Raw genomic sequence first — 12,964 nt, forward strand, 5'->3', positions numbered from 1 at the left:
TTTGTATGATTTTCTATTCATAATGCAAAATTATTGAAAGTCAGGAAATATACAATACATTGTTTATGTGCCAAAAAAGAAATGCATTTATGCCACAAAAACTGTAAAACATTTAATAAATGAATTACCAGACACATACAGTAGTTAAAAAGTAAACAATAGTCACAACAACGGTTTCGCAGGACAAGAGAAAGAAATATATTGAGTAATATAACACGCTATGTTTTTTATTAAGTAATAAGTAAGGACATTATATATTTTTTTTTTGAACAAACGAGTAGCGAGTAATAAGTGACTTTTTTCAGTAACGTCCCCAGCTCTGGGTATAGTACAGTATAATGGATTTGCAATGGATTTTTATTGCATTTCAGCAGTATGCTTCTGTCACACAGCAGGGTTAGAAACTCATAATTGACCTTCCCTCAGTCCTGGATGTCAGAGCCCCTTGTTTAGGTATACTACTGAAATCATGAAGCCACAATCGCACTTCTCACCACACATGAACGAGTCCTGCATGAGTCACTTAGTTTACTAACAGGAGTTGTTCATGCAGCTATAGGGAGGAGCTCATTATTGAACAGGGTCTGACTGCATGGAAATGATTGATCATGGAAATAATATACTTCATTGAGGACAGTTCTGAAACCCTGGCCTCAGTGCAGGGCTAGTGTGAGTTTAAACCAGTGAGAAACTATGAAGCAAGGATCATAATATCAGAAGCAGTTGCTAGCATGTCAGAAACCCTGGGTACAGTGATGCTGCTCCAAGCTAAAACCATGCAATGAAACTATGACAAGGAGCTTTCCCTTACAGACCTTTCCTATGGTAAATCTGCACTGTAATTTTACAGTTTTCCCATGATGCTCCATAGTTTCCCATGTTTTTTAACATGCTTTCCCACACCTCTCTGAGCTTTACAATGCTTACCCAAGCAGTTTGCTATTCCTTTACCACCAACCTTTTATAAGGGTCCCGTCCACAAGAAAATCTTCAAGGAGCGGAAGACAAATAAACACACATACAGACAATACACACAGAGTCACACACACACACAGAGTCACACACAGACATGATGAGACATACACACACACAGAGTCACACACAGACATGCAGAGACACACACACACACACAGAGTCACACACAGACATGCAGAGACACACACAGACATGCACTGAGACACACACAGACACGCAGAGACACACACAGTCACACACAGACATGCACTGAGACACACACACACAGACATGCACTGAGACACACACACAGTCACACACAGACATGCACTGAGACACACAGACACGCAGTCACACACAGACATGCACCGAGACACACACACACAGACACGCATTGAGACACACACACAGTCACACACAGAGTCACACACAGACATGCACTGAGAACACACACACAGAGTCACACACAGACACGCACTGAGGCACACACACAGTCACACACAGACACGCACTGAGACACACACACACAGAAACGCACTGAGACACACACACACAGAGTCACACACAGACACGCACTGAGACACACACACACACAGAGTCACACACAGACACGCACTGAGACACACACAGACACGCACTGAGACACACACAGACACACACACACACACACACACACAGCTCAAATCCTGCGGAGGTAAGAATAATGCAAAATCAATCTGAGCAAATGGCTCAAATGAGGATCACAGGTGTAATCAGTTTGAAACTAGAATGATTCTTTCCTAATGCATTTTATGTTGCTAAGTACTGTAGTACGAGAAAAATCAATGAACCTGCCTATAACGTGAAAGTCTCTTATTGATTATTTGCTTTGATTGCAACCTAACACTATAAATCATCTGCTTCATATTTTCAAACCTAGATCAATATATAGAATTGATTTGGACAACACAGTGATTTTAAAGCTGGTATTTTCAGAGACTCAGTGTTCTGTGACCCCCTATATTACCAGATTTTCTCCCCAATTTAGAATGTCAATTACAGCCACTCAGCTCAGGAGCACTAAAGGTCAGTGGACGCCCTCCGATCGCACAGCCAGTCCAATCGTCTCTTTACACCCAGGAGCTCGAGAGCGGATGTCAATGAACGATCACCCCTGGAGGCCAGCCCTGCAGGCACTTGGCTGGCAGGGTCCGCTGTAGTGTGATTATTATTATTATTTATTTTTATTTCTTAGCAGACGCCCTTATCCATGGCGACTTACAATTGTTACAAGATATCACATTATTTTTACATACAATTCCCCATTTATACAGTTGGGTTTTTACTGGAGCAATCTAGGTAAAGTACCTTGCTCAAGGGTACAGCAGCAGTGTCCTCTACTAGGGATTGAACCCACGACCCTCCTGTCAAGAGTCCAGAGCCCTAACCACTACTCCAGTCCCTGCCGGTTTACCCTTCTTACCACTGAGAGGCAGTAACTCAGGATGTACACATTCTTTAAATTTTCAAATGATGGAAAAATATGATTTGCTACAAGCTAAACCACAATTTAATGTCATAACATATCTATATAGCATTACACCACTTGAGGGCAGAGGCCTGAGTGGTGACGTTGAGCCAGGGCAGGGCAGGCATGCCTGCACACATAAAGCAGATACACGAAGGTCACATGGTCGCCTTGTTAACAATTAACAATGACAATGGTGTCAACAAACAAGCTCTGTGCATCCGAACAACATCTTACTGTTTTTCAGTCTACAAGACAATGACATATTTCTCATTCCACAATTAATCAATCACTGCTAGAACTGAAACACGTGCTGTCGTCTGCAGAAACAGTGGAGCTGTAAAATCGGTGGAGCTGTAAACGTTTGCTTTGCAGTTTGTAGCAGAAATTCCATGCGTGGGGTCCCATGAAAACGTGAAGGGAAAACCGTCTTGCAAACAGGCATTGAGTGACCTTCTCAAACCTCACTTTCACAGCCAGAGCAAGATCCGTACCTGCTTCGTATTAAACAAGGCCCCTTCACATCCCATCTAGAATGGCACGCCTGGGCCGATAACTTGTTTGAGGGACTTGCCCTTGTGGGTCTGTCCCAAAGAAACAAACAAAAAAACTAGAGACCCAAGTTTAGCAACCATCCTGGAGGAGGCTTGTGGGTAACCACACTAGACCAGCTATTCCCGCATCTGGGAAAGTGTGGCTAGAGCCTTAGAGGAGAGTAGCCAAATATATTTATCAAAACTAGCAGGTCTCTTCAGCACACATGAGCACAGCTGCTAGAGAATGTCTGAGATGCACTTGAGCAGTACTGTGAGGTGATGCTCTCACAGTGCTGTCCATTACTGTCCTCCTCGCTGACCCACACACCACGGATGGCTATTGGTAAGCCGTGTCCCAAAGGAGTTTGGGCGGTGATGTAGTCTTAATGTTATATGCTTAATGAAGATGCTTTTTATATTACAGGTTGTATGTAATATAGTAATATCGCATATCCGACTGCGGTGGGACCAGAGTCAAGGCGGATATGTAAAAAGGTGGATTAATCCTGTTTTAAATACCATTATACACAGCTGTAACAATTACTGTACTATATTATTACTGTTTTGAGATTCGGCTTTTATTAGGGAGCTCCCCTAAATCCCTTGTTTAGACAGACACAGGGTATTAATGCTTGTGATCCGTCTGCCGTGTGGATACATAAATTCGCTGCTGAGTGACAGGCAGGAGATCGAGACGGAGGTTGAAGTTGATACGCCCCCCGCAGGTGAACAGGATTTATTGACATACTGTAGCGCTGAGCTGCGGGGTTTCCAGGGTTTAATCAGACAGACCACAGTTGCGGTTCAAAGCAGTAGGAAACCACTGTATTTATTATTTTTTTAGCTTTTAGTGAACAATGGCTCTCATTCCTCTCCTCTTCCTCGCAAACTCAACCTCTCAACTCTCTCTCTCAATTCTCCCACCGCCAGATCCTGCTTCTCTCTTTCAAACTGTCATCTCCTCACACACACCCAAGTCCCTCCCCCTTCCTCACTCACTGGTCCAACACTCCCTATCTCTGACTGGTCGTGCCAGACCTGCTCCCACCCCTCTCAGTGACACACTCACACACAGGCAGTGTCTCACAGTCACACAAGCACCAAAACACACAGTGAACGCTAACAGATCTGAAGAATAACACAGTTTACAAACACACATTATTTACATAGCACTCCTATCCCCTTCCCCAATCCATAATCAGGTCCATTTCCACATTGTCTTGCAAATCAGCTGCCCCCCCCCCCCTGCGCTACAGTATCAACACACTGAACAGCTTACGTGACACTACCAGCAATGGCAGCGCACGGAGCACATACAACACAGTGTACGAAAACTCCGGGATCTACAATCTCTGAACTAATCTTCTCTGTTCAGTAATAAACTAACGTTGCTGAAGAGCTTGATCATGGAGGATAAACGGTTAGGGTGAATACGCAACGGATTACTGTACTAAAAAGGATTGTGATTGAAAAACCTTAGGAAAAGGGAGCAAATAAGTGGAAAAAGACATCCACAGAGTTAAGCTTTATGATACCCTTATTCAAGTGTACTGTATGGACTGTTTACCTGAGCTGTGCCTCTGCAATGGGCTCACTGAAAAGCATCAAAAATCCTGAAACTTCCATGCAGCATAATTCTTACAGTATCTGTTACAACAGAACGTCATGTCAGTCTCCAAAGCGCTGCACTACGCCGCGTTTCAGAGTAATGACAAACAGTATGCCTTCGGTTTGAAAGAGACCAGTGTGCGTTACTGGAAAATGAATTTCAAAATGGTATACAGTACTGGAAGAACCATGAAAACTTTTACACCCATCCATTAGAGGTCCTGATCCAAATATTTTAAATCCACTTTCTATACACACAGAAATGTACTGGAAACAAAGCAGGATCAGAGAGGGCTGTGGCTAGTCAAGGTGTCTATTATGCTAGTATTTTAGTGGCTCAGGTTATACTTAGGACCTTTACAATGCTGTTTTCTTATGGCGTCACGTGACCCGCGTCATTTGCCATGTTTGGATACAGCCTAGAAGGTGATGTGAAATTCATTACTATTGCAATCTGAGATTCTGTTTCATGTTTCTAGGGCATGGCTAAAATAAAGAATCCCGTCACTAGCCCTGCTAGTACTAGTTTTGTTCCCATTATCACCAATTGCTTTAAATATTTGTTTCAATAAACGGCACCTTGCTCTGCAATTCACTTTTCAAATGCTTCAGACCATCAAAAGAAAAAGTTAGATTGTAAAACCATAAAAAAAATCCCCCAAAAATGTCTTTAGTGCATCACAGCTTCAATGGTGTCGAAAGAACATTTTAGAAGCAGGGCCTGTTGATTCCCACTTTCTTGCTCACTCAAGAAATATTTAGGAAGGGATCAAAAGTCATTTCAATGTGGTGGCTGCACAGGTGACTATGTAAAATGACTTGCTGGTGCCCAAGAGGAAAGGCCAGACCCTGTATTTGGAGATCAAGATCTTTCAACATCACGCTGGAGGACAGGTCAAGATGGGGTTATCATGGATAATCTCCATTTGCACCAGTATACATCTCCTCTCCCAAGGCCAGAGAATAAATAAAACAGTTGCCATTTGATGAATAATGACTATTATGTACTTACTGTTGCTGGACTTGAGGTCTCTGTGAATGATGGGCACGATGGTCTCATTGTGAAGGTAGCTCATCCCTTTGGCTATCTGCACAGCCCAGTTCACCAGCACCCGCGGGGGCACCTTTTTGCCAGAGAGGGCTCGGTTAAGACCCCCTCCACGGGCATACTCCATCACCAGGCAAAGATTGGGTTCCTTCAGACACACCCCTTTCAGCGCAATGATGTTGGGGTGCCGGAGCATCCAGAACAGCTTGGCCTCCTGCCGGACATTCTCTGCGGTCACACTGATGTCCTCGTCCGGATCTTGCCTGGCTGCTTTCACCGCCACCTCCTCACTTCGCCAGATGCCTTTATAAACTTTCCCGAAGCCGCCAGCCCCGATAATCTCTTCCAAACGCAGCTCTTGGAAATCAATCTCCAGAGGTAAGGGGCACTCTTTCATTAAACTGCCGTGGATTTTGGTGTAGTTGGGATCCCAGATGACGTAGTTGCTGGGGAAGATGCCGACTTTGTCCTTGATTTTGCCCGTCCACCAGCCCTCGTCCCCGGACACATTGGAGTCTCTGGACAGCACCTCCAGCAGGTCCCCTCTGCAGAGGGTGAGCTCTTCATCGGCTGTCGCTTCGTAGTCAAACACCGCAGTCCAGAGAGCGCTGGGGCCGGTGTGCTGGGGGTGGTCCGGTGAACTGAAGGAAAAGGTGGACGAATTACAACTGCCATTTTCAGTCGTACTCGAAGTCCCATCCCCATGCTGTTGATCGTGCTTGTTAATGCTGCCCCCACTATTACAGCTCATTTTATTAGCCATCGTGACAATGAGCCTGCTGGGTTAGGGTGCAAATAAATTAGATTGCACATGTCTCTGAGAATCCAGTGAGGGGACTTCAACAGAAATAATGGACACACGTTAGAAATCGTTCCATTATTACAAGTGAGATTATTATTGGAGGAGGGTGTCTACACATCCACCGAGGAGAATCCCATTGTTTAGTGTGCAGTTGTCTTTGCTGTGGTTGAGGTGTCAATTGAAAGTATCCACTAGGTTCCCTGCTGCCTCCTTCAATTTGCAGGACGAACTCGAGGGGTTAAACAAGGAACACACAGTATTCCATTCATGCCTGCAGGCTCAATCCTTGGCTTATTGTTTAAAGAGAAATTGCACATGTTATGCTGTATTTAAAAGCAGATGTTTAAAGCTACTCTGTACACAAAGGAAAACAATATGATACAGGACTTTACCAATACTAAATTACAATCTATAATGCACTACAAATACAAGCTTGCAATATCCTGAAATGCCACTGAAATACATTCATATAAATTATAAAACTTTTTTATAATAAATTATTTCATTTTAAATTGCACATGAGTCATTGGCCCTCTTAATATACTGCATCGTTTCTTGTTCTCTTACACTAGAATTTTTTTCAACAGCTTTCTATAATATTAACTGCAGCAGCCATATACAAATACTCAATTCAAAAGATTTCTCCCTGTCACGTCCTATCCTTGTCATTGTTTTAAAAATAATCTTAAAGGTTCGGTTATCTAATATCGGCATTTCATTACCATTTCTATGTAGTTTTTCAGTATAATGCAATAATGATTTCTTCTTATTTTAGCAAAATCTCTTTAAAAAAACGTAATAGAAGCAGCCCTACTCAGAACTGCAGATATTCCTTCCTTGCATTTCCCTTTTTCACAGGTTTTGTGCGTTGCAACTAAAACAAGAAATATTACAGTTTTCATCTTTTTCAGACCTCCAATCTGTCCCTGAGATTTTATACCTGCTTAATTTGGTGCTGCAGTGGAAGGTAAAATTAATAAATAAATGCATATATCACTATTCCAGTGTTTTTGCAATACCAGATTTGTTTTTTCTCTCACCTCACAACAGCTAAGCATTCCTATACTGTATTGTTATGATAAGATCAAAAAAGCTTTCTTTTTTCCAAACGCCTTTCGCTACACGGAAATCTGCAGTCCGTATTGACTGTTTATTGGTTATCCCAACCCAGACAGGAATCTGAAAGGTGGACCCTTTGTTTCCTTGGCGAAGTTGAAATACAATCCATCGGTAGTGTTGTGTTTATCCCTCGATTTAACCAGCAGGCATACCACGGATCCACCATCTTCATGACAATAATTCAACAACGATTACTGCCGATTCTGTCGCCAGCTCACCCACTGCCTCGATTAACAACGTTCACGCTGTTGCAAAAAAAAAACAAAACTCCTATTGCACACTCACATTTTTACAACTGCATCGTACATATTTGTATTTTCTTCAAACCAAGATTGGAGTTTTCAATATGATATTCTCTGCTGTGTGTGTGCTGCAGTTCGTTTACAATCCCCCTCTATGACTGTATGCAGTATATTATTCCAATGCTCCATTCACTCTCCTAAACTGTCAGCTGCTGCTGCTTGCACTGTATCCAAATACACCGGCCCTGGCAGTGCATGCTGGGAGTGTAGTCCAATGCAACAACGGGACAGAGGAGAGAGAGAGAGAAAGAAAAAAAAAAGCTTCCTGGATGCCGTGGTCGTGAAGAAAAACGTACAACTAGAAAATGTTTAATTCAACTGACAGGTGGACCTCGGATACAACAGCTCCATGCCCAACACCAGGCTTGCCGTGTATAATGCTACAGCAGTCCCCAATTCGCAGGTTGCACTCTGACAGTATTATGATGTGCAGGAATGCGCTACACCTGCTGAATATGCTCGCTCGCCTGTCAATTTCCTGCTTTTCCGGATGTCGGAGCACCTGCTATAGTCCACCAAGCATTTCCGTAAATAAAACGGGATTGCGGCTGCCGTGGTGCTAATGGTCTGTGTTGCTCAAGTTTTCCGTTGTTGCTAGATTATTGGTAATAATATTGATCTTTCTGTTATTTTGGAAAGGCGTCACTTGAATACTTCATGAAATAAAATGAGCAAGAATGCTTGTCTCAAATGACAGCCCTTCAGACCTGATAAGGAGGGCGTGGTTTTTACGCCACAGTTTCTGAGGGCGATGTAAACTCTGATTGGCCGAGGTGCTGACAGTCCGTGGCCTGCCATTGGCTGCCGTGGAGCCGGGGGAAAGCTAGCAGGTGAGAGAGACGCAACAGGAAGGCTCTGCGAAGTATCGAGCTTGGTTTGTTTTGTTTTTCGTTCATTTCTCTAGGTCTAGCTAATACGTTTTACAACTATAATTTCACTCTTTTGTCCAGCCCTTGTAGCAGACTGAAGCCAGAACCTTGTTGATCAACAACACCCTGGGATCCTTCAATAAGCTGCTTGATGAGATTCTGGGATCAATAAGCTACTGACAACCAAACGAGCAAGATGGGCTGAATGGCCTCCTCTCGTTTGTAAACTTTCTTATGTTCTTATGTTCTAGGGTTACCATATGGCTCCAGATTAACCGGACGCTTTGAGACAGACCGGGATTTCAAAATTCCCCCTAAATTGAAAGTAATTCACGTATAAATGAGCTCCACCTTTGCTGAGATTAATCCTGCTGTGGTGGAATTGCTTGGGCGCAGCAAACAATTCACACTGATCAGCTGCTTCTGATCAGATCTTAATGAACCAATAGCTAATTTATCGATAGAGCAACGAGATGATGATGCGATTGTATTTGCAGAATAATATGGCCGATTGAATTTTAACAAACAGAAAAAAATAGCGACTGGCTGCAATTCATTCTTATTTTAATACAATTATTTGACGCGCATGCGTGTATTTAAGCACCATTCATAATTGTAGCTAAGGATGGTTCATTTACACCTTCATTTATTTCAATTTAGGGGCAAGTTTGAAATCCCGTTCTGTCTCACAGCGTCCGGTTAATCTTGAGCCACATGGTAACCCTATATGTTCTTATGACCCTAGCCCTAACCCTAACCCTAACCCTCGTCCATTCTATACCATAGCCACTCCCTGTGTGAAGAGGTGTCCCCTTTTAGTTTAAGGGTTATCTTTTATGCAGCACTTTGTCAAAGGCTGTAGTCCAGATGATGTCATCTTATCTATTACTGTTATTCTGTTTGTATCAACCCTTGTGCAGTTTCTCAAAGAAGTCTAAGAGTTTTGTCAGGATCATTTCTGAATCCATGCCGGGTGTCTCCTGTAGTACAAACAATAAGAGATAATTTACCTTTTTGCTTTATCTTGTGTGGGGTATGGAACTGGTTATCAAATCATGTTGTTGAGGGGTTTTCACAGTACACACCTGGGGAAGGGCTAGAAGTTATCCCCCATGGTACTGACATCACCCTCCTTGCATACATTTCTATAGTTCTATACAAAAGAGCTACCACTGATATCTAGGTCTGGCTGTCTGTATCACAGTCCTGAGAGCTGAAACCAGGCTGACAGGACCTTATCATATGTGAAGTATCTGGTTCTGACAGGCATGTTTCTGTGTGTGGTTGGAAACAAGCTAAACTGCGTACACAATGTAGGGGTTACCCATGTGACACGTTATGTTTGTTGAACATGTTTTGCAGTCACAACACCCAGCTATTCTCTGTGTTCAATAGAGCAGCAGAGAATAGCTGGGGTGTCTTTTGAAGTTACTTAAATGAGTCTTGCTGTTCTATTGCTTAGTAGTTTCCCATGATAGACTTGAACAGCATTTTGGCAACCCATGCTTGTCTCAAGTTTGTACTGTGAATCTGGTAATTCGGTAAATTGTAATGTTCTACAGATTACTGTATAATTCACTTATTCACTGTTTTCCACAGTTCACAATTTTTTAAATGAGTAAATCAGAGAGCAAAATAAAGGAGGAGCACTGTTCTAGAATTAAATTTAATGACAAACATGTCAGTGTCTTCAATCATTGTGAAAGAATTTTGTCGTAGCGTTTGTCAATGTTATTTTTGTTGTGTTATTTTTGTCTACTTCTCTGTGGTGTACCATGTATTTTTCTGCATGGTCCTATGCTTTACTAAACATTGCTATGTTTTAACTTGGTAAACAGCAATCTTTCAAAAGGAATTGCTTCTTGGCTGGGAGCAAAAAAAACGGTTCTTCCAAAACATGAAGGGATGAGAAGGCAATGATAGAATGGTTGGCAAAACATACAGCATCTCATGTTGTGTGTACAATAGGACCCAGGCTGACGGAAAATAAATCAGCAGAAATTAACAACAGGCATTTAGCAGTTTAAGCTTGAAACAGTATTTCTCTTTTAAATTCAGTGTCCAATTATTTAACCCCTGTCTTTCTCACAAAGTTAGCATGTCCAATTTTGTTCCCTCGCCACAGCTCTTGAGAACTAAAGATCAGTGGTGTCCTGGCAAGGGCTTGGTTAGTTACCCAAAGGACAGGCTTGAGAAATTCTGAACCATGCCCATTAATATAGCAAGATCAGGTGGTATGGTAAAATTACTATCATTTTTTTTTTAAATAACCATGCATAATCATAGAATTAATTTTACTTTAGAATTTGGTATTGTTGCATCATTTGTGAATTAAAAAAAAAAAAGTTCCACCATTTTTACACTGGGCAGTCAGTAGATATGTTTAGTTCAAATCCCTCATTTTTTCTGCTTTGTGCACTGCCAAGACAAGAATCTAAATATATCAGTGACTTTTGATGAACAAGGACTACAGTAAATATATATTTTTTAAATAGTTAAAAATCTTTTAAATAGTAAAAATTGTATTATTTAAGATGGAAAGGTGACATACTCAGAAGGAAACTACAACTTGCAGAATACACTTCACCAAACAGGGTCTAATTACAATAAGCAGGCCAATAAATAGCCTAATTAGGTGCTAAAATCAATTAGGGAGTTTCTTTCTCCAGGCAGCTGATCGTGACAAGGGGTTTCAGAGGTTTTATACAGTATAATATTGACAGGTGTTAAACCTCCCATTGTCAGCCATCTGTCACAGGAAGGCTAAGATATTCACTGGCTGTTGTTCTTGTTGAGATGCTGACAGGTGCATATGATGAGCACACAAAGAGCTTCCATCTGTGGGTACACAGGGAAGCTTAGAGGACGCGGTGGATTAAGCAGGAGGAGGTCATGGTTTTGTGTTTGTCAAAGGTACAGCTAGTCAAAAGCTATTTGGGCAGCTTAACCCTTTGAAGACTTTTTGTTCGTCATCACTGAGGAAAAACACGAAATTACTGTGCAAATTTACACTGTAAAAAAAAGGGCAGCTCCGTTGCTTCAGTTTTATTTGAGTTTCTGTGTTCAGTTTTATTTGAGTTTTGTTAGATGTTTCCCAGCATTTAGTCCATGGTGATGTTTTATTCTATAACTTTTATAAATATTCTATAACATATTCTATAACTTATTATATATTTTATTATTATATAAATGTCACTAAAGCTCAGTTTTGTTTTGTTTTTAAATCGATCTTCCTGCAGTGATTTAGAGGACAGACCTCAAACCCTGGTACACTAGAGCAGACATTTTGAATAGAGCTTTGAAATAGACATGTGTAAAAAGTTGGATGTTAATGAACAGAAAAATGACAGGTACTTTATTTAAACAGTTGTAGCAACACGTAGGGACGTATAACGTTATATTTCTTGGAGCCTCGCTACTTACTCTTTAATATCATATTGTTCTGTTTAATTCTTAATTGTTGTTTCTGTTTAGATCATGCCAGTAACTATTCCAGCAAAACTGGTTTTGGAAATTCAGAAGTGAGGTGGGGGAAGCATATAAGCGTTGCTCTGTACACTAATGCCCAAAGTTGAAGCATTGCACAATGAAGCCTGTGTAATACTGACATGCTTCCCCAGTCTTGAGATTTTCAGAAGATTTTTAATTTGCTAGTAGTGAAACTCTGAAAATATAAAGGTTATTTCGACTGTACAAAACCAAAGGGCCTCAGGCTTTAGAGTTCTGAGTTTTTAAAAGAGCACAACAACTATAACTAAACAATGGAGACACTGCAAGTTTGGAATTCCAGTGAAAGCGTACATACAGAATATGAGCTTCCGTTATACATGGCAGAAAACTCTATCTCGTGGATATTCTCAATAACAGAGTATCATTTTTTGCAAAGCCAACAAGTGAGAGCAGTGGTAAAATGTTATTATTTAAGATGGAAAGGTGACAAACCTAGGAAGGAAACTACAACTCCCAGAATACACCACCAAGCACTCAACAGTTTTACCTGTACAGGTACTGTACACACAAGGGAAAGTTTTTTTTTTATTTTAAATATAGGTTACACTGTGATGTGTTAAGATTTGTATTGGCATTGTCATCATCATAATTTAATTTAGTTTCAAGTCTTTTGAGTTATGAATTATTTTTTACATGAGATACAACTGCAGACATTGCTAGGATTGCATTTGTAAGGCTTCACAGTCCTCGTGTTGTTGTCTGTGTGATC

General features: G+C 41.4%; 1 protein-coding gene across 1 annotated transcript in view; it reads right to left on the reverse strand.

Annotated features, from left to right (window-relative positions):
* The window catches only part of LOC117416186 (mitogen-activated protein kinase kinase kinase 10-like), a 47,605-nt gene extending 39,069 nt beyond the window's left edge, over window positions 1-8,536 (reverse strand). Inside the window, exon 1 of the mRNA XM_034027262.3 lies at window positions 5,618-8,536. Coding sequence (XP_033883153.3) covers window positions 5,618-6,416 — 799 coding nt within the window. The 5' untranslated portion in view covers window positions 6,417-8,536. The remainder of the gene's footprint in view (window positions 1-5,617) is intronic.
* Between the last annotated feature and the right edge of the window lie 4,428 nt (window positions 8,537-12,964).

This window comes from Acipenser ruthenus, chromosome 7 (genome assembly GCF_902713425.1).
Source record: "Acipenser ruthenus chromosome 7, fAciRut3.2 maternal haplotype, whole genome shotgun sequence".
NCBI lineage: Eukaryota > Metazoa > Chordata > Actinopteri > Acipenseriformes > Acipenseridae > Acipenser > Acipenser ruthenus.